This window comes from Ziziphus jujuba, chromosome 2, assembly GCF_031755915.1.
Source record: "Ziziphus jujuba cultivar Dongzao chromosome 2, ASM3175591v1".
NCBI lineage: Eukaryota > Viridiplantae > Streptophyta > Magnoliopsida > Rosales > Rhamnaceae > Ziziphus > Ziziphus jujuba.
In genome coordinates this window covers 2,509,518-2,532,968 of record NC_083380.1, presented here as the reverse complement: position 1 = coordinate 2,532,968, position 23,451 = coordinate 2,509,518, and the positions used below count along the sequence as shown (strand labels likewise).

Genomic DNA, 23,451 nt, shown 5'->3' with positions numbered 1-23,451 from the left:
AAAGAGAATTGGATTCCTTAGACGCTAAACAAAGTTTCATTTTTTTTTTCAATACATTAAACAGAGTTAATTTTACATTTTTGCATGATTAAATACTGAGTTAAGTATACTTAAAAAAACAAATACTGAGTTAAATGTAACCTTTTTCTCAACATAAACTAAAAGTGTGAGATCCCATATCGGTTAGAAATTGAGAGACTTTCCTGTGACGAAGTAAAACCATGAGGGGTAGGATTGGGCTCACCACTTACCTTCCAAAGCAGACAATATCTCGGTTGGCCCTGGAAGATCTAGGCCAGTGAGATTAGCAGGTGAAGGGGTAGGACCCCTAAACCACTAAGAGGCCTTTTAAAAACCTTGCGTCTGGGCCTAAAGTGGACAATATCTCATACTGATGGACTAGGCTGTTACAGTTGGTATCAGAGTCAGATCCGGATCGGTGTGCCAGCGAGGACGCTGGGCTCTAAAAAAGGTCGATTGTGAAATCCCACATTGGTTGGAAAGGAAAATGAAACATGCCTTATAAGAGGGTGTGGATAAATTTCCCTTGAGAGGCCTTCCTGTGAGGAAGCAAAACCGTGAGGGGTAGGATTGGGCTCACCACGTAGCTTCCAAAGTGGACAATATCTCGGTTGGGCCTGAGAGGTCCGGGCCAGTGGGACTGCCAAGTGAAGGGGTGGGACCCCTAAACCATTGAGAGGCCTTTTAAAACCGTGCAGGCTAGGTCTAAGGCGGACAATACCACTGAGAGGCCTCTTAAAACCGTACAGACTGGTCCTAAAGTGGAGAATATCTCATGCGGGTGGACTGGATTGTTACAAAAGATACATAACAAATAGGAAAAAAAATTAAAAAAAAAAAAGGGCACAGTTTCACATACCACTTTCAGACACTTCATTCTTTGTTGTTGTTTTAATGCAGGCAATGTCTAAGGAGGTCTTGGTCTTCATTGAAATTGAATCAAAAAGTTGATCCGTGTTAAACCCACATCAAATATTCGTTGTAGAAGGAGTTTAGTAAATTTGAAAAAACAAAAAAGAAAAGAAAAATTACATGTTTTTTATATCGGGAGCTACAGAGGGAATACGATGCTCTATTTATAAGAGTATTTTCGGGTTCGGTTTTAAATTTGAATTTCTGATACTTTTTCAAGCCGTTGGGATGCTGAATAGGACCTTACCAGAATTGGGTCTTGTTTGGGCCGGATTTGGGCTTGTAATTATCCACAACATTCTAAAAATAAATAAATAAAAGTAAAAATAAAAAAATCACTTGTATTACAAGAAAGACTTCTAGACCTATAATCTGCATCAAAGAAGTCATTTAATGCACATCTCATCCACTTTTATTGGTCATGAACAGTTTCTTTAGAGATTAAATCTTTACCAACTTTTTAATTTTTTAATTTTTTAATTTATTTATTTATTATGTATTCATGTTCATTTTGCAATGTTATATTGGAACATGTTTTTTTAGTTGCTTTCATAATCTTCTGGACAAATATTGTTACCTTTTTCGGGAAATGAACTAGCTTTGTTTATAGTAAGTCCTCTATACTTCATAGAACAAAGTGAGCTTTCATTACTATTATTAATATAATATTAGTTTTCCTTTTTAGTTTAAACTAATTTTAGTGTAAAAGAAGTACAATCTTCTCAACAATGAATTTACAATTCAAAATTTGTAATGTAACTCGACTTAACACAAACTGCTCGTATGTTCCAAAAAAAAGGTTGTTATGGTGGCTTAACACTTGACACTGACTTCCTCCGCTTGTAAAGATGACTGATGTTTGGTACATACAAATTCACAAAATTTTGAACAGAAAAAAGCATACAAATTTTTATGATATATGATCTTCCAAATATGTAAACACCCTTTTCTTGAAAATTCGAGCCAAATTAACAACTTCAGAATCCCTGATCATCATTTTCTCCATCTCATTAAAAGAATTCTAACTCTTTCTATCCTTTCGTGATAACCTGTTTGCAATGTCAATGGTGAAAGTGGCCATATCTCTACTTCCTGTTAACAGTTGCAATGCAGTTGCTGAATATGCAGGGCTGGAGACAAGTCTGTTCAGAAGCATCAGAACCTCCCTTATCAACAAAGTCCTACAAAGTAAAAGGCACCAGATTATAATCATCTTATACAAGAAAAAGATCTACATATTACACATAGAATAAATACACAAAAACATAAATGTAGCATTGGAAGGAAAAACTCCTTGTTTAAATTTATCAAATAAGATTATGAGTTGAACAAATTAATGGCATAGGAAGCCTACAATAGTCATTGGCAATGGTAAACAAGAGAGATTCATGATTTAACAGTGACTGAACTTACGAGTAAAGGAAAATGTCAAATATGTACTAGAGCAAACAAAAAGCAAGCTAAGGAATAAAATGGTTGCAATTAAAAGGGAAGTAAAATCAGGTGTGAATCACTAAAAATAACCATAGACTTTCTTCCTGTGAGTAACAGACTGGATAAGTCAATTAACTGATTCTCTAAATCTAAGTAACTATTACATTTCTTTAGAAACTTCTGGTGAATTAGATAGTTCTTCTGATTTGATGTCCTCTATGTTTTTTAGGCCTTTTTCCATGTCCACCTCTTCATTTTTTGGGCCTTCTTCCATGTCCATTTTCTTTTCTTTTGAGTCTTCTTCCATGTCCATCTCTTTTTCTTTTGGGCCTTCTTCCATATCCATCTCAGATACCTATACCTGTAAAATGAGCACTAAAAAATTTGCATCTTTAAAAAGTCTATGGTACACAAGAATTTCAAAACCAGATTTTCCAGACGAGGCCAAGAAAGCTAGCAAGACAATAGCATTCAAAGTTTCAATGACTGAAAAGAAAAATAATTTCAGGAAAAATAATATTTCAGTGTAACAGTACGAAACTCCAAAACAGCATGCCCACATCTAAACCATTTCCATGGCATGCTAGACAGTCTGCCAACCCATATCACCATTCTTTTGGATTTTTAAATTTGAAATATGCAAAAACCTTCTAAATCAAACATGTTCATATTCAGAGAATCATCATTATTCAATGTTTATTTAGTATAATAATTAGAAGAAAATCAAAAGGTTGCACAAATTCCAAAAGTAAACTCTTCTTTTGTCGATATTCTTCAAAGTTGATAAAACATCAAATAGTTTATTTGTATTGTTTTCTTTCTTTATTTTTCATTTCAAACAAATGTAAACACCATATGATCCATTATTAATCAACTAACAGCATTATGAGAAGGAACAGTAATTCAGGTTGAAAATCGTTCATTCTTAGTTATTCCTTTGGGGAACAAACAGCTCAAAACTTCCCCAAAGTATTTTTATCACCTTGGAGTAGATTTTCCCTGTCATTTTTCTGTCTCTTTTGTTGGATTATATAACCAGTAACCTGTTGACTCACTGCCGTAATGTATAAGAAAAATGCATCCCAAACAGATAAACATACAACGAAAATTGGATGCCAACAATTAGAGATATGGGATCTTCAAAAAATTTCCTATTTCATGTTCCCTATTTGCTATTTCAAAGTGGCATACAAAATTCTTCAATTAAACTCCATGCTACAACCCATTTTATAAATTTACCCAAAACAGAGGTATTTTGAAATACCTCATCATAGATAAGACCTGAGCTATGCAAAGTGAACCCTGTCAGTTCTAATGAGTGTATATTATGTATGTGGTGTCAATACACGAACCTAGGATTAAATGACCCTTATAGATGACTAGACCACAATGCCACAAGATGTTGGCAAACCTAGACTGGCAATGTTTTCTTTTTTTCTAATAGCTCATTCTCTTATCAACCTTTACCACACGTTTACTAATTTTTGAAATGTGCATAGAGCTGAACAATTCCAAAACTATATGTGTGTGTGTGTGTGTGTGTGTGTGTGTGTGTAAATAAATAAATAAATTGTTCTCTCTTTTATCATTTAATAGTTGAATCAAAAACAGAGGCATTTTGAAATATATACCTCATATTCTGTAATTGCTCAGTTCCTAAAAGAAGCTGCTATACATGCCCATAATTGAACCTAGGAGCAAGGAGACCTTTTTAAGGTTACTCGACCACCATGATACAAGATTATAGGCAAAATTCAGCTTGGAATTTTTCTATTCATAAAAAGACTAACCACATCACCCATAATTTTCATTTTTTTTGGATGTTTTGAGACCTTCCAAATCAAACATGTTTATATTCAACAGAGATGGAATCATTGGTATTCAATATCAATTTATTATAATAACCGGAAGAAATTTTTTAAATTAATATACCACCAATTTCAAACTAAACTTTGCATTTATTAATATTCTTCAAGGTTGAAAACATCATAAAAATTTTTGTGTTGTTATGTTTCTTTGTTTTCCATTTCAAACAATTGTAAACACCATATAATCCATTAATAATCAACCTACAGCAGTATATGTAAGGGGACAAATATGCATGTTGACACCATTAATCTCTACATGATATGACTTTCACTTCATTATGAATTCAAAGCCATAAGATCACAATGAAGTTGAGATTATTCTTTCTTTGTTCTTCTTTTTGATACAAAAAAACTCAAAACTGAATACAATAAGTTGAGGTCCATTCTTTATTCTTGTTTCTCACTTCTTAATAAATGCAAACCAATCTTACATAATATAGATTGTTTTCGCATCATCCTGAAACTCGTCACTCTTCTATCTCCTTCTAATAAAGTCTATCCCATCCATAACTTTAGCACTTTATCCTTACAACCAAAAGCTACCTTTTAACAATTTGAACTCCAATCAACAGCCAAAAGCTCCTTTTTTATTTTTATTTTATTTTATGTATTTATCTATTTATTACAGATATGGCATCTTCATGATCATCCAGAAGAATTTGCTTGTCTATACTATTATTATAGAAACTTATTGTATTTAGAAAATACTATAGAAACTCATTGTATCAATCTTGCAATTCTTATCTTTTATTAACACTGTGAAGAAATAATCCTCAAGAGCTGAGGAAATATACGATATTGTTCAACTGCTAACATTCGAACCTGTGATCTGAGGAAATAAAGAAAGAGGATGAAACGATGTCGTTCTGGGAGGAGTTTAAGTGATTCGAGAAGAAAAAACAACATTTTTGGAATCTGTTTTAAAATAACTAAAACATGTGAATGGCAGGTGTGGTTATTAAGTCAATTGGGAGAAGCTTCATAGTGAGTGGTCCACATCAACAAGTTTGTCACGTCAACACTAAACAGTTATGCAGATAAATAGTTTTCTTCTTCTTCAAGCAAGAGAGAATCATAGATTTTACAGAGCATGTATTGAATTGAGTTAGGGTTTGAGAGAGAATTTTGATTCTTCTATACTTTATTCAATTCATTGGGAGGTTCTGTAAGTGTAATTGGTTTTCTTTGTGAAAACATTGAGAGATTCTGTGTGAGGGTGTAAAGAGATCACAACAAAAGTGTTTGCGTGTTTTTCTGTGTGAAACACCATTGGAAACACTGTGAAGCTTGTATTTCCTCTTCAGATAATAAAAGCAGAGACTCAGACCTGAGCATCGAGGACGTAGGCATTTTCTTGGCCACACCTCGTTAAACTGTTTGTGTTCTTTATTGATTTTATGTTCTTGATTCTCTGAATTCCACAACAAGTGGTATCAGAGCTTCATTCTTGTTACTTCTTTTGAGTGTTTAAGAGAGATTCTACTCTCTGAATCTTGTGCTTCTTGGATAAGCAACAATGGCTTCGAAAATAGAAGTGGAAATCTTCAATGGAAAGGGAGATTTTCTGTTATGGACAAAGAAGATGAAGGCAGTCCTCGTGCAGATGAAGGTTGCTAGAGCTATTGATAGGTCATTCCCTACTGATCTTCCAGAGGACAAGAGATTGGAGATGGATGAGATAGCTTTGAGTACAATCATCCTACATCTTTCTGACAGTGTTCTCAGGAAGGTAGATGAGGTAACAACTACCTCTCAGATGTGGAACAAACTTGAGCAGCAGCTTTATCTAGTAAGGTCTCTCCCAAATCGAACTTTGTTACTCAAGCAGTTCTTTGGCTTTAAGATGGATATTTCAAAGAATTTAGACTATAATCTTGACATGTTTAATCGGATAATTTTGGATTTGTCTAATTGAAAGTTTCTTTCAGTGATGAATATAATGCAGTAATTTTGTTAAATTCCTTGTCTGAGTCATATAAAGATGTCAAGAATGCCATAAAATATGGTCGTGATTCTCTATCCTTGGATATGGTAATTAGCTCTTTAAGGTCTAGGGATATAGAGATAAAGACAAAGTCTAAGGGAGAAGGTCTTAATGTCCGAGGTAGAAGTCAAAGCAGAAATTTTGGGAATACTAATAGTAGAGGAAAGAGTCGTAACCATTCTAGATCTGAGTCTAGAACAAGGGGTCGAAAATGCTACTATTGTAAGAGGGAATGTCACATAATGAAGTTTCATTATAAGAAAAAAAGAGATGATAAAAGCAAGGACCATGAGAATGGTGATCTTGCAGTTATTTCTTCTAATGAAGAATCTGGTGAGGTTCTTATTGCTGACTCTGAACATAACAAGTCTAAATGGGTTCTGGACTCAGGATGTTCATTTCATATGTGTACAATTCTTGAAGTTTTTCAGTCTTATAAAGAATATGAGGGAGGACAGGTTCTATTAGGAAATGACCATTCGTGTAAGGTAGTTGGAATTGGCAATGTACAGTTTAAACTATATGATGGTACTATTAAGACCTTAAATGATGTGAGGTATGTTCCTGGTTTAAGGAGAAATTTAATTTCTCTTGGTATGCATGATGATGCTGGTTATACTTCTAAAACTGAGAATGGAACAATGAAAATAACTAAAGGTTCTTTTGTTGCATTAAAAGGTGTTAAGAAAAATGGATTGTATATTTTACTTGGTGAGGTTAATTTCAATTCCTGTAATGCTTCCATTAATACTCCTGTTGATAATACCATGTTATGGCACAATAGATTGGGGCATATAAGTGAAAAGGGCCTGTACTATTTGAATAAGCAAAATGTTTTTGGTAAGGACCAAATAAATAAACTAGATTTCTGTTAAAATTGCATTTTGGATAAACAACACAGATTCATTTTCAAATTGAACACCAATAGAGCCAAATCTATTCTAGACTATGTTCATGCTGATCTTTGGGGTCCTGCTAAGGTTTATACTCATTGTGGAAACAGATACTTTATGTCCATAATAGATGATCATTCCAGAAAAGTTTGGATATTGTTACTAAAGTCGAAAGATGAGGCTTTTAGTAAATTTAAGGAGTGGAAGTTATTGGTCGAGAACTAGGCAACCAAGTCTGTGAAGGCTTTAAGAACAGACAATGGACTCGAGTTTGTAATATAGAATTTGATAATTTTTGCAAAACTCAAGGTATATTGAGACATAGGACAGTAAAGCATACTTCTCAGCAAAATGGAGTTATTGAGAGAATGAGCAGAACCTTATTAGATAAAGTGAGGTGTATGTTGGTGTCTTCAGGGTTACCAAAATTGTTTTGGGGAGAAGCAGTAATGACTGCCATGCATCTTGTTAATTTGTCTTCCTCCACGGCTTTGAATTTTCAGTCACCAGAGTTTGTATGGTCAGGAAAGTTACCAAGTTATGGTCATTTAAGAGTTTTTGGTTATGCAGCATATGCACACCAGTCAGAGGGGAAATTGGAGCCTAGAGGTTTAAAGTGTGTTTTCCTAGGTTACTCTCAAGGTGCCAAAGGGTATAGACTTTGGGATAGGGAGACTAAAGGATTCAAAGTAATTGTGAGTAGGGATGTTGCTTTTAATGAAGTTATTATGCCTTGTAAGGTTACTAACAATGCAAGTCTTAGTAATGGACAACAACTGGAGACACGACAGATGGATATACCAGTCTTTGAGCCTGAGACACCAGATCATCAGATAGAAGGGGCCCTAAAGGAGAAAGAGCCTGAAGTTCAACACAAAGGTAGTACAGTACAAACAGAATCTGAATTAGATGATGGAGGTGAGAAGCAGCAAAATTCACCATCAAGGGCAATTGCTTCACCTGGATATCTCTTGACAAGAGATAGAGCCAAACGAAGGATAATACCAAGCAAAAAGTAAAGCTATGCTGATTTCATAGCTTATGCTTTGGTTGGATTTTAAGATTTTTCTGATAACGAACCTAAGAGTTATAAGGAAGCTATCAGGTCTACAGTTGTAAGAAAGTGGAAACAGGCCATGGATGAGGAGATGAAGTCATTGCATGGCAATCATACTTGGGATTTGGTAGTAGTTCCTTCAAATCAAAGGATTGTGGACTGTAAGTGGATCTACAAAGTTATGGAAGGGCTAACTAAGACTGATCCAGTGAGGTTCAAAGCAAGATTGGTGGCAAAGGGGTTCACACAAGTTGAGGGTGTAGACTATAATGAAATTTTCTCACCTGTGGTGAAGTATACTACAATTCGAATTATGCTTTCTCTTGTTACTCATTATGATTGGGAATTAGAGCAATTAGATGTTAATTTTGCTTAATGATTTAATTAGTTTTATCTTTTCTCCCACCTTCATAAAGCATAGGTATTTCCACTATCATTAGAATTTTCTGAAAGGTAACTATCGCGGTTTCATATATAAATTTATATAGAATCTTTGAAAAAGACTTTCTTCATAAAAACTGCTTTCCTCCATGGAGATTTGGAAGAAATCATTTATATGAAGCAGCTATACGGATATGAAGTTACTAGAAAGGGTGGAGAGCTGGTATGCTTGTTAAGGAAGTTACTCTACGATTTGAAGCAGTCCCCAAGGTAGTGGTACAAAAGATTTGATACTTTTGTACTAAAAGCTAGTTTTGCAAGGAGTAGTTTTGACAGCTGCTTATATTTCAAAGATGCAATGAGTTCAAATGCTATATATCTACTTCTCCATGTAGATGATATGTTGCTAGCAGGACCTAGTGGAAAGGTCATTAATTCTGTAAAACAAACTCTCAGTTCTAAGTTTGATATGAAAGAACTTGGGCAAGTTAGAAAGATTTTAGGAATGACTATTGTTAGAGATAGAAGAAATAAAAGAATGAAGCTTCAACAAACCACATACATCCAGAAAGTACTCTCCAAATTTAACATGAGTGAAGCAAGGTCGGCAAGTGTTCTGGTGGGTGGACATTACAAATTGTCCATAGACCAATATCCAGTAACTGAGTAGCAAAAAGAAGATATGAATAATGTGCCATACTGTAGTGCTATAGGATCTGTTATGTATTTAATGATTAGTACTAGACCTGATCTGGCATATGCTGTAAGCATTCTCAGTAGGTTTATGTCAAACCCTGGAAGAGGTCATGGGGATGCTGTGAAATGGCTTATGAGGTATTTGAAGTTCATTATGTAACACCCTGTCCCAAAGTACACCGAAATTTTTCAACTTTGACTGAGGTTAACCGTTGACCGTTGACAAAAAGGGTCAAAAGTTGACTTTTTGACTCGGATGGAATTCTAGGTTGACTGAGGTACTGTTACAAAGTACACGTTGGCACGAGTTTGTAGACTAGTAGCACGTTGAAAATGGAGCTACGGTTTGAAAGTTATGAGCAAAACAAGTTAAGGTCAAAACTGTCCAAGGGGTGCCGGAGTTGACTTTTTATTCATGCAAAGTTAAGCTTTGACTCATGCATGGTTGTGAAGTACTCGTCGATACGAGTCCGTAGACTAGCGGCACGTCCGATTTGGACATGTGGTTTGAAAGTTATGGACTTGTAGAGTTTTTCAAATATTGTATTATTTTAATATTATTTTCAAACGTGTAACAATGTGCCACGTGTGACTTAATAAATGTGACCATGTGTCACCATGTTGAGATGCCACATGTCAACCATGCTTAATATCATATTATTTTATTATTGTTATTTTATATAATAATATTATTTAATTATTTTATTTTATTTTAATTTCCTTTTTCTTTTTCTTTTTTTTTTCTTCTCCCCACGTGGGAAAAAAAAGGGCACGAACCCCTCCTTCTTCTTCTTCTTCTTCCTCCTTCTTCTTCCTTCTTCCTTCATTTTTCTCCCTTCCGCCGATACATCTCTCTCCCTGCTTCACATTTTCCGGCCACCGGAAGGAATCATGTGCCGGCCACCATCCAAGACCACACGCCGACGAGCTCACCAGCCAAATTTGGTGGCCAGCCGGCGGGCGACGCTCCCAGATCGGGCTGGTGAAGTCGGCGGCGGCGGTTTGAATTTTTCCGACGATTCTCGCCGTTTCCGGCCAGCCCAGTCCAAATTGCCACCCCTCTCCCCCTATTTTGGGTCTTCTGATCCCAAATATGGCCTCCAATTTCCAAAATTCGAAGCGGTTTGCAAGATACGAGGAATTGAATCTCGACCGAATCTTTCCGGCCACCGCCGGTCGAATTGAGCTCAATGGAGGTCGGTAATCTGATCCTCATCTCACAAGCTTTCCATTGACATATAATTTGTCAATTTTGGTTAACGTTTATGTTAGACCCCCCGGTACCGGGTATTATTTATCCGAATAAAATATTAATTTATTTGACTGTGTGTGAATTGTGTTATAGGAGCACGGGTGAGTCGTGGAATTGATCCCATGGAGGATCTTAGGTTAATTGCGTGCTCCAGGTGAGTGACCCACCTTTAAAAATATTTTGGGGCAATTAATTATATTTAATTGGTGTTTAATTGATATTTGAAATTATGCTCATGTGGTGCAATTTAATTATAATTGTGGAAATTATTATTTATTGTGATTTAATTTTATTTATTATGCATGAGCAAGGTATTTTCAGTAATAAATTGTATGTGGTTTTAATATTGTTTTTGGGCATAATTGGTTTAAATATTTTGAGAAATTATTTGTTTAATTGGTGGTTTAATTTTATAATTATGCCCTTGGTATATTATTTGTTGGACCTCGTGTTATGAGGAAAATTATTGTTTTATTGTTATCGATGTTTTCGTACCGGGTTTGTTAAAGGAAAATATGTGGGGTGGTAAATATGAAAATTGGTATATTTCTCACGGTAATTTTGGAAAAATGGTACGGTTATAATTAATTTAGTAATTATTTTAGACGTACTCATACAGTATTGGTGTTCCGGTGTATATGTGGTTAGCGCGCAAGTTATTATGTCTCCCATGAGTTCCCATTGGACCGTAGGCAGGCAAGTTTGATATTGGCCACAGCCGCCCCCCTCCTTGGCCGGGATGACGGTTTCAGCAGCGGTACTGTCGAGATGTCGAAGTGCTGTTTGCAAGTTTCTCTCTTTAATCTTCCTGCCAGTCGGTGCTCGGGACGCTGGGTATTGGAGGGCATCACTGGCATATGGTGTGGTGCGTCAAGTTTAAGTTTTCAGATAAAATTTCAAACCCCAAAAGTGTTCAAAAATTATTTATTATATTTATTTACATTTTAACTATATTTGGGGTATTTATTTATTTATGGTTTATCAAATTATTTGATCCCTTGGTTTTCAGGAAATATGAATATCGGGTTTTGTGAAAATGTTTTAAAAGGGGAACATTTCCAACGGAGTGAAGAGTGAGGGTTTTGAGAGAAAGTATTACCTTCAAATGTTTATTTATTTATTTATTTAATTGTTGGTATTAATTAAATTCCTTTATTTGTTATATTATTATCATTAAAGATGTTCAGTAGATAGGGTCACTCACTGAGATGATTAGCATCTCACGTTTTTAAATTCCGTTCCCCTAGGTCCAGGTTGGGAGACGGTGATCGTTCGGGACGAGCCCGATGTCTCAGTTCGTTGCCAAAAGTCCAAGAAGTATTTCTTCCCTTTTTCCTTTCTATCTTGTATTACTTCTTTATCTGTCATCGTATTTAATTCCATATTTATTTGTATAATGCTCTGTATACTGTATTGGACATGAGTTATTATTTATGCACTGGGTATCCCTCATCGGAACCCTAGGTAAGCCTTGATCCTAGGAAAACCCTACTGGACCTTCCAATGGAAAATCCGATACCATAAGGAAGTAAAGTTTAAGCGATTTGGCCTACTCAAATTGGTGTTTCTTGGAGGAGTTAGGGGCCTGTACCGAAGTTAATTTTTACTCCTGTTGCCAAGGAGCTATCAAAGAGAAGTTGTTAAGGGTATCTAGCCCATATGGTTAATGCCCAAGTAGATGGTAAGTGTTGGAAGACGTATTTGTAGTGAGACTGTTAGAATATGTTTCCCGACAAGTTACCTAGTTACTATGGGAAAAGGAGATCAAGTTCGCCACCGAATTGGCTTTTGACACTGACTTACAAACGGTAGCTCCGATTTCGACGTGCTACTAATCTCGAATTCGAGATGATACGTACTTTGCAATGGTGCCTCGGTCAATGCGAAATTCCACCCGAAACAAAAAGTCAAAATTTTGACCCACTCGGTCAACGATCAACCTCAGTCAACGTGCAAAAAAAATTCCGGTATAATTTGGCACAGGGTGTTAATTATATAGAGAGAGTGAGAAAGGCTCACATCTTAGTTATAGATAAATATATATATATATATATATATACGAAAATTCTATGGTGAGGACGGTCCATATGAGGACCGCAGTATTAGTGACGGTTTTTCATAGTATTAACGACGGTTTTTTAGAAAATCGTCACCAATACTATGAAAAACTGTCACCAATATTGTGGTCCACATGAGGACCGTCCGCACCATAGACGGACTGTATATATATATATATATATATATATGTATATGCATGTGGTGCCAACACTTGAACCTCGATCAAAGAACCCTTATAGGTAATTTGACCACTAAGCTTGCAATGTTTCATTTTTCTAATTGTTCATCTTCGTATCAAACATTTACTAATTTGTGAAATGTGCGTAGGTCTGAACTATACCAACAATATATATATATATATATATATATATTTATATATATACGTAAATAAATAAATTGTTCTCTCTTTGACCTTTTACTAGTTGAACCAAAAACAGAGGTATGTTGAAATACCTCACGATTTTAAAGGATTAATTAAAGCCCGTCAGAACTGAAATGAATGCGTGCCCATGCTCTTGAACCCTGGACCAAGAACTAAAATGAATGCGTGCCCATGCTCTTGAACCCTGGACCAAGAAGACCCTTTTCAGGTCACTTAACCACAAGACTACAAGAGTATAGGCATAACTCATTTTCCAATTTTTATACTGTGTACATGGCTTCCTCTATCCTCATCTATATTACCAGTATTTTCCTTCAAATAGTTGTTTCTCTTTGAAAATTTTCTTTTTTTCTTTTTTAATTTTTTTTATTGAAATAAATTTTAAGTGTGGGTATTTTTGGCCTATTTTTAAGTTAATTTCCATTTAACCTATTTTAAATTGAACCAAAAACAGAGGTATTTTGAAATACCTTCATCTTTTGAGAATTTTGAGTTTCAGTGTAGTGAATGCACACACTCGACCGTAGGACCAAGGACACCTTTTCTCGGTTGACCAAAAGGCCGCAAGATGCGGTAAACATTGATTTTCAAAGGTCACTTTTTATATGAGATTGGTTCCATCTCATCCTCTAAACCAAAAACCAAAACAGAGGTATTTGAAATAAACTTGACCACAACGCCGTAAGATGTTGGCAAACCTAAACTTGCAATGTCCTCTTTTTCAAATAGCTCATCTTCTTATCAACCCTTTTTGCTAATTTTCGAAATGAGCTTGGAGCTCAACTATACCAAATATTTATATAAGTAAATAAATAAATAAATTATTCGCTCTCTCACCTTTTATTAGTTTAACCAAACATAGAGGTATTTTTAATTTTTTTTAATTTAAAGGAATTAAATTAGCTCACAAAAAAACCTCAGCTTGCAATTTTTATTTTTTTTTAATAAATGATCCACCAACCCATATCACCATTCTTTTGAATATTTAAATTTGAAATATGCTAAGACCTTCTAAATCAAAATGTTCATATTCAGAGAATCATCATCATTCAATAAACTCAGTATAATAATTAGAAGGAAATCAAAAGGTAGCACAAATTCCAAAAGTAAACTCTGCATTTGTCAATATTCTTCAAGGTTGAAACAACATCAAATATTTTTTTTTATATTGTTTTCTTTCTTTATTTTTATTTCAAACAAACGTAAACACCATATGATCCATTAATAATCAACTTATAGAATTATGAAAAATAGTAGTGATTCAGGTTGAAAATTGTTTCTTCTTAGTTATTCCTTTGGGGAACAAACAGCTCAAAACTTTTCCGATGTATTTTTATCACCTTGTAGTGGATTTTCCCTGTCATTTTTCTGTCTCTTTTGTATAAGAAAAATGTGTCCCAAACAGATAAAAATACAATGAAAATTGGACGAGAACAATTAGAGATATGGCATCTGCAAAAAAAGATTTTCTTCGATATAGTTGAGTTTACGGAAGGAAAAAAAAAAACATATATATATATATATATATATATAGAGCATGACTAACAAATGTTGTGTGTAGCCCATTAATAGTGCTATGTAAACTTATTGTGTAAAATCTGATTCTGTCTTATGCTATGTAAACTTTTGCTTAATAGTCTTTTCTTCTTTTTTAATGTTTTTGTTTTCTTATTAGGTGTGAAACGTCATCAGTTGAAACGAAAATAAACAAAGTAAAAATATTAAAAAAAAGTATAATTAAATCAGTAAAATGAATGCATAGACCCGTTTGATAACATGTCTTATTTTTTGTCTTTATTTTTTTCTATATATAATTTATTTATTTCAATAAATTATTAATATTAATAGATAATAGTTAATATTTATTAATAAATATATTAGTTAACTACAAATATTTTTTAAAAATTAAAAATTAAAAATCAACATAATTTTTAAATTGTACTTTATTTTCTGTTTAAATTTTTTTATTTTATTTTTAATCAATAAAAATATTTAATTGCCATCTATTAATAGTAATAAATTATTGAATAAATAAATTATACACAATTTAAAAAATAAAAAATGAATTTCACATAAAAGGAACCTACCGGTTGAGTTTCGAAAGGGAGGTCAACAACTCGGTATAAAGTCTTTTCTTCTGTTTCTATATTGATTGAAGCTCAAAGAAATAAAGAGCATCACATGTTTATTTATTTATTTATTTTTCACTCCAATTATTTTTACCCTCCCGGAATGGAGAATATTTTTTCAGTATTCCGGTGTACGTGCTTCCGCCATTAATACAAACCCATGTGCTCGGAAGCACCGCAGTTTTTTCTTCCAATGCATTGACTGACAACAGAGTCACTCCACATGTCTTTGAATTTTTTTTTTTTTTCGAGTCTTTTTTCTTTATTTTATTGTGTTCACTTTCGTTTTTTAGATGTGAAATTACCATAACTTTAATGAAAAGAAAAGAAAAAAGTATAATAATTTTCCATTTTCATATACTTTTCCAAGTCATTATTATTAGGAGGCCTGTTTTTGTCTGCTGCTATAAAATTAATCAGAGAAAAAAGATGGAGAGGGATTAAAACATTTTAATTAATCAAAGTTTAAAAAAACAAATTAGTGAACTAATTCTCTAAATAAAAAAAGTACAATATGGTCAATGCATTGAGTGACAACATGACCACTCCACATGTCTTCGCATTTTTTTTTTTCCGAGTCTTTCTCTTTATTTTACTGTTTTCCCTTTCATATTGTATTAATAAAGAGCAACACATGTTTATTTATTTATTCATTTTTCACTCAAATTATTGTTACACTCCCAGCATTGAGAACATTTTCAGTATGCAAACCCATGTGGGTTTTTCCGCCATTAATACAAACCCATGTGCATTTGGGCGTTATTCCTGTAATAAAAGTTGGAACACGTATTCGGAAGCACCGTAGTTTTTCTCCGAATGCGTTGACCGACAACAGGGCTACTTCACATGTCTTTGCATTTTTTTTAATTATCATGGAAGATAAAAATTAATAAAACAATTATAATTTATTAACAATCAAATAATAAATAATCGTCTTGCTTCTTTCCCTCCATAATTGAACCCTATTTGTCTTCTTGTATTAGCTGTGAAACACGACAAGTTTTTTTCATGAAAAATTATAAAGCAATCATATTATTACAAAAATAATTTATTAGATATGATTAGCGTTTTACTATAACGGCTCTGATACCAGTTGTTTGAGTTAATTATAAACTGATCCCAGACAAAAAAAAATACAGAACAGATAATCAATACGTTGAACCACTAACCATAGACAGGTATGGACAGCTAGGATATATATATCCAGGTCAGTTAAATATTTATTTAGTCAACAGGTCTTAAGTTTTCTCAACTTTTAAATCAGGTTTTAGTGCCATGTTAGCAACAACATGTTGCTTGACATAAATTTTGACTTTATTAAAGTTAAGGTATTCTAATGTGTAAAAGTATTTTATATAACACCTAAAAAAAGAAAAACAAAAAAAAATAAGAAAAAAAAAAAAAAAGATGATATATCTCTTATATATCATACATACTTATATATATATATATATATATATATTTATATTTATATATATATAATATAAAAAGAAAAACTAAAAATAAAAAATAAAAAGAAATGAAAAAATAAATAAATAAATAAAAGGGAAAACAGATCAAGAAACGACAGCAGAGACCCATGAAAAAAGCATAACAAGTTTGCCACAGTCCCAAGCATGCAAATAGTATAAATATTGAGCAAGAGGAAATCTATATTCTCTACCGCAACATAACTTTTTAGACTTTCCAGCCCAAAAACTAAAATTACAAACCACACATTAACCTGCTTTCCTACGTCCCAAACAGTTCACAATGGCAGATTCAATCCTCTTTGGGATTGCACAGAAGATCATTGAAAACATAGCTTCTGCAGCTGTGCAAGAGATTGGATCCATCTGGGGTGTAACGAAGGAGCTTTCTGGACTTGAAAAAACCATTTCAACAATCAGAGATGTACTTCTTGATGCTGAGGAGAAGAAGAACCATAACCGCCAGGTCAGCAACTGGCTCAAGGAGCTTGAAGATGTTGTTTACGAGGCTGATGACTTTATGGATGATGTCTCCACTGAAGCTTTGCGGCGACAACTGATGAGTGGAACTAATGTGGGCAAGAAGGTAAGCACTTTCTTCTCATCCTCCAACCAACTTTTGTTTCGTCGCACCAGGGCTCATAAAATAAAAGACATCAATGATAGGCTAGCTGCGATTAGTAAGAATCGCACCAACTTGCATTTGGAGGAGCGCCATGAGGAGTCTAGAGTTGTCCTTAGAGCTAGGGACCAAACTCACTCTTACATACCTAAAAAAGAAGTTGTTGGGAGGGAGAGTGATAGAAAGGCCATACTAGACCTTTTGTTAGATCCCAAGGTTGAAGAGAATGTGTCAGTTTTGCCAATAGTGGGTTTGGGAGGTTTAGGAAAAACCACACTTGCTCAACTTATCTTTCATGATGAGGAGGTTGGAAAAAATTTTGAGTTGAAAATGTGGGTGTGTGTCTCAGAAGATTTTCAGTTGAAGTCACTGGTTGAGAAAATTATTAAATCTGCTACTGATAAGAGTCCAGGGGATCTCGAGATGGATCAATTGCGAAAGCAACTGCAAGAGGAAATAAATGGAAGGCGATATTTTCTTGTGCTTGATGATGTTTGGAATGATGATCAACAATTATGGAGAGACTTAAAAAACTTATTGTCAAATGGTGCAAAGGGGAGTAGAATAATGATAACCACTCGTAGTAAAGTAGTTGCAGAGATTACTAGAACGGAACCATATATGTTGGGGATTTTAAATAAAGATAATTCCTGGTCTTTATTTAAAAATGTGGCTTTCAAGCTTGGGCAAGAGCCAAACAACTCCAACACTGCAAAAACTGCAATGGAAATTGTGGACAAGTGTGGAGGTATTCCTCTTGCTATTAGGACAATTGGAAGCATGTTATATTCCATACCAGAAACAGAATGGTCCTCTTACCTTGAAATGGAATTTTCAAGGATACCTCAAAATGAAAATGATATTTTACCCACACTCAAACTTAGTTATGATAACCTCCCATCACATTTGAAACATTGTTTTGCTTATTGTAGTATATTTCCAAAAGATTGTGAAATTAAAGTTGACATGTTAATAAAACTGTGGATGGCACAAGGATTTATTAAGCCATCAATTCCAGTTCAATCTTTGGAGAAGGTGGGCTATGAGTATTTTAAGGATTTACTTTGGAGATCTTTCTTTCAAGAAGTAACAGAAAATGATTTTGGTGATATAATATCTTGCAAAATGCATGACCTCATGCATGATCTTGCAGTACAAGTAGCAGGAACCGAGTGTGCTACATTGCATTCTGTTGGAGAAAATATCGATGGAAGAACTCGGCATGTATCTATCGATTTTGTTTTCGATCCATCAGGTCGGTTTCCAACTATTTTCCCTAGCAAAAATAGGATTCGAACAATTCTTTATCCTCAACTATCATGGGATTTAGAAATGTCAGTAAGTTGGGATGTTGTTTTACGTTTAAAGGTCCTGCGTACATTAGATCTTCATCAGCATAGGCTTAAGAAAGTGCCCAATTCTATTGGTAAGTTGAAGCATTTAAGGTATCTTGATCTTTCTGGGAATAGGGATATCAAGACACTACCAAATTCAATTACCAAGCTGCAGAATTTGCAGACATTGAAACTGTCAGATTGCAGTGGTTTAGTAGAATTTCCAACAGACTTTAAGAAGCTACTGAATCTTAGGCATCTTGAGAATGACGGATGTTGGGGGTTGACTCATATGCCTCGTGGGCTGGGACAATTGAGTAATCTTGTGACTTTAAAAGAGTTCGTAGTGAATGAGAAGGGCGTGGGTCCGACCAATAAGCGGCATAATCAAGGTCAGGTGTGCGTGGGTGGGCTTAATGAATTAATGGAACTCAACGACTTGAGAGGAGAGTTGCACATAACAAACTTGAAACATGGAAAAGATGCGAGTGAAGAATATAAGGATGCAAAGTTGAAGGAAAAACAACATCTTCATGCCTTAGCGTTAAAATGGTTAAATCTAAGCAATGATAATGATGACAATGTTGAGGCAACGTCCGAGGCTGAGGATTATGAAATTACGTTGGAAAGCTTGCAACCACACCCAAATCTTAAGAAATTATATATAATTGGTTACAGCGCCGGCATTAGACTTGCAAGTTGGTTTTCCTCGCTTGCAGCACTTGACAGATTGGTCTTATATAGTTGTAAGAAAATAAAAAATGTGTCGCCACTGAGTCAACTCCCCTGTCTCAAATCATTGAGGTTGGGGTGGTTGTCTTCCTTGGAGTATATTTCAAACAGTAATGTGATGTCAGTACCGCTATTGTCTACCTTACAAAGGCTTGAGTTTGATGACTTACCCAATCTAAAGGGATGGTGGAAGGATGTTAGTGAAGAAGAAGAAGAAGATATACCTCCATTTGAATGTCTTTCTCAATTAACTATCAGCCATTGCCCCCAGTTGACTTCCAATATGCCACTTTACCCCTGTCTGGAAGGAAAACTTGAGTTGACTGATAATTATATGTTGAAGACTTTCCAACGAACACAGCAGGTGAAGATGAAGATGATGGATTCTTTCTCTCCTCTCTCAAAGTTGACTTTTCTCTATATTAGAGGGATTGAGAGTCTACAATCTCTCCCAGAGGTGTTAACCTGCAGCCTTACTTCTCTCAAGAAGCTGCGTATCCGGCATTGTCCAAATTTAAAGACCTTATTACCTGCTTTTCAACATCTCACCTCTCTTCAAGAACTAGAGATTACCAGTTGCCATGAGGTTGACATATACGGAGACGGTGGGGATGGAAATATGTGGCAAGCTCTTCAAAGCCTTCATGATCTCGAGTTCAATGGTCTTCCACAACTGGAAACTCTCCCTGACGGGCTTCAACAACTTACCTCCCTCGAGATGCTTACATTGGCAGAGTGCAAGGGTTTGGTGCATATTCCGGAATCGATCGGCAACCACAAATCACTTCGAGAGCTTAATATTAAGGGGTCCAACAAATTGGCATCGCCCCCTGAAGGAATGCGTCAGCTCACCTCTTTACAAGAACTTTGTATTGGAGGCTTGCCAGAACTGGAAACTCTCCCTGATGGGCTACAGCAACTTAGTTCCCTCCAAAAACTTATATTGTATGCATGTGAGAGTTTGGTGGGTATTCCGGAATGGATCGGCAACCTCAAATCACTACGAAGGCTTCGTATTACCGGGTCCAACAAATTGACATCGCTTCCTGAAGGAATGCGTCAGCTCACCTCTTTGCAATCACTTGATATTGGATATTTTCCACCACTGGAAACTCTCCCTGACGGGCTACAGCAACTTACCTCCCTCCAAGAACTTTCATGGGAATCGTGTAAGAGTTTGGTGGGTATTCCGGAATGGATCGGCAACCTCAAATCACTTCGAGAGCTTTATATTTCCGGGTGCAACAAATTGACATCGCTTCCTGAAGGAATGCGTCAGCTCACGTATTTGGAAGAACTTTCTATTAGAGATTGTGATCCAATCTTAAAGCAAAGATGTGAAAGGGAAACAGGAGAGGATTGCCATAAGGTTTCTCACATCCCATGGTTGTATATAAATGGTGAAAGGATTAATCTTCCACAAGAACCATCCACTTCTTCTTCAGGTATGTAAATATAATTTTAAAGTAGGGGTCTTTTTCCATCCATCCATCCATCATGCATGCGTGCATTGTCTTCTTCTTTTTCAAACATAAACTTAATAATTTACATCACTCCATGAAAGAATGCCAAAAGTTGAACAGATGATAATTGGTTATGATTTGTTTAAAATTGCTTACAGCTTTTGGGTTGGTTTTTTCAGAGATGGTTCACATTACTCCAATTTGTTACAATGGGAAAATCAATTATCATTCCCTTGTTATTACATATATTAACAATCACGGCTAATTTTATTTGCATTGTCATATCCTTCTTTACGGAGGAATCCAGATTTTTGGACAATTTAACTAAATTTTCTATAATTTGTTGCAGAAGTTTAGCAAAGCACACTCTCAAGGCTTTAACACTTGGATCATGCTCGGATAACTCTTCATATAAAAATTGTTAAACAAGTAAGCAACATGTTGGCAATTATTACTATGTCTCCTTTAATTTGATTATGTGCAAAGTTGCTTAAAATCCTTTCTTAATATACACTGCTGGTCGACTCAGCTGTATGCATGACCCTACAATTCACTGTTGCATGTGAAACAACACTGTAAATTTTGCTTCCAATGATAGTACAGCTTTTGGTTTGTGCCTATTTCAAGTGGGAGTTTGATGAGAATAACATGAAAAAAATTTACTAATTGTAGTAAATTTTGCTACTGACTATTGTGGAGTTTATATTGTCAAAAAAGCGAAGCAAAAAAAAACTGAATGACTGCTCTTTTCACTTGTGTTGTTGGTCTTTTTCAAATTTTTTTATTTTATTTTTTTTGGGTATTCTTCTTACTTGTGGTTTTGGTAATGTGAAATATGCCAATATCTTATTTAGTACTTGTTAAGAGAATGATTACTGTATGGTTTATCTTCTATTTTCTGTCCTTACGATTACTGAAATATTTATTCTCTGTTTCACTTTTAATATCTGAGACTTGTTGGAAACATAAAACATATATTGGAAGAGACTTGTTGGAAACATATAAAATATATTGGAAATATACAAACTAGTCTTTAGTGATAGATAAAAATTAAAGCTATTCTCCTGGTTCCATAATGCCAAGCAACAAAGAAGAAATTGTGATAACAATTGAACAATATCATAATGGTTATATCATCATGCCTCCTGTAATTTGATAATATGCCGAGCTTCCCAAAACACTTTGTTAATACACTGCAGGAATCTCAGCTGTACGCATGACCTTACTATTCACTCCTGAAATGGAAAGAATGAGGATCATCAGAAGATTGGTGCACATTCATGGAGGAAACTTATGAAAAACATGCCAACCTATCTTCTAAGAAAGACCTTGCTTTAGGTTTCTTCCTCAATCAAGTTCAAGTGTGAACCACGATGCCTAGGACTCTGTTTGGCTTCTTGCTCAAGTAGATGATTGAAGCTTGACCAAGTTACATGGAGGAAACACGGATCTTGATGCAATAAGCATCTTTGATGCAGGAGATTTGTTACTGAAAAGCATTTTGCAGGTCCAACACTGCTGGTGTAACTGGCCCAAACAAATGGTAACTCATCCACTGGTTTCAGTTTGTGGCTCCATCAAGTTTCATTGTGTTTTACATGTTTTTTATTTTTTATTTTTTTTCTTTTTATTTTATTTTTATTTTTATTTTTTTTTTAATAACTAAAACCATGTTGGTGAGATTTTTCAGTCTGTTACCACATCAAAAGTTGCATAAAAAGAATGAAACTTAATGTCAACGGTACTAAAGTAATGTTATGCTGGTGGATCCAAGCATTCAAATGGTAACCATACAATTGGTTTTCATTAGCTTTTTGCGATTGCATTCTGCTCATAATTATTTCTCACATATAAGCCTTTGAGCTTGTTTTTCATATAAAAACTTATTATTTTTTATGTGACTCATGCCAGAAATTTCATCATTCCATGAAAGAATGCCAGAGTCAAAAGGACGGTGATTGGCTTAAGATTGCTCGTAGCTTTTGGGTTGGTTTCCTCAGGGAATGCTCACATTCCTCACATTTCTATAGGTATGCAAGTCAATTATCAGCCCCTAGCTAATCATCACATACAGAGAATCTCATGTCAGTGGTATTCTTCATCCAACATTTTTGTGAGTTTAACAAGGCTTTCAATATTATGATGCAGAGGTTGAGCACAGAACATTCCCGAGGCTTAAGAGTTAAAACATGCTCTGAGACATTTCCTTATCAAAAATTTGGGGAGGGAAAAAAAAGGTTTTTAATCCACTGCAAGAGCCTCAGCAGTATGCCTGACCTTATGATTCACTCCTGAATGAGAAATGAAGATCATCCGAAGAATATTGATGGACATTCGTGGAGGCAAATTTCAATTCATGATATCCACATTCCAACTTCTCTTCCAGGAAAACTCTTGTTTCTTTTTTTATGCTTATGTCAAGTTCACGTGTGTGATATCCACAAAGAAAACGTGACAGTAGTTGATCAGTTTCGATTGTAAATTAAGTCAACAGTAAAATCCCAAGGCCAAAAATACTTTTCTATTCTACCAACCACAGTTTGAACTGATTCTCCTATCATATTATCACCTGGGATATATTTTTCTTTCTCACATCATAACATATACTTTGAAGCCAAACTTACATTCTGTACTTCTGTCTCCTTCTGGTAAAATCTATCCTATCCACAACTACAGCACTCTATACTTGCCTCATGTCTCTTTGCAATGCTGACACTTGGAATCCAGGATCAAAGGTTACCACAAGGATAAAAGACGTCAGGCA

The 23,451-nt window shown here is 34.9% G+C and overlaps 1 protein-coding gene and 1 long non-coding RNA gene across 2 annotated transcripts; both read left to right on the top strand.

Annotated features, from left to right (window-relative positions):
* The first annotated feature begins 16,819 nt into the window (after positions 1–16,819).
* Positions 16,820–20,952, top strand: LOC132800542 (putative disease resistance protein RGA4). Its single transcript, XM_060814480.1, has 3 exons — positions 16,820–19,588; positions 19,682–20,669; positions 20,846–20,952. Exons 1-3 carry the CDS (start codon positions 16,820–16,822, stop codon positions 20,950–20,952), a joined length of 3,864 nt encoding a protein of 1,287 aa, XP_060670463.1.
* Positions 20,953–20,969: 17 nt separating this feature from the next.
* Positions 20,970–22,059, top strand: LOC112493390 (uncharacterized). Its single transcript, XR_009635822.1, has 2 exons — positions 20,970–21,116; positions 21,887–22,059. It is a non-coding gene; the product is annotated as an uncharacterized LOC112493390 (long non-coding RNA).
* The last annotated feature ends 1,392 nt before the right edge of the window (positions 22,060–23,451 follow it).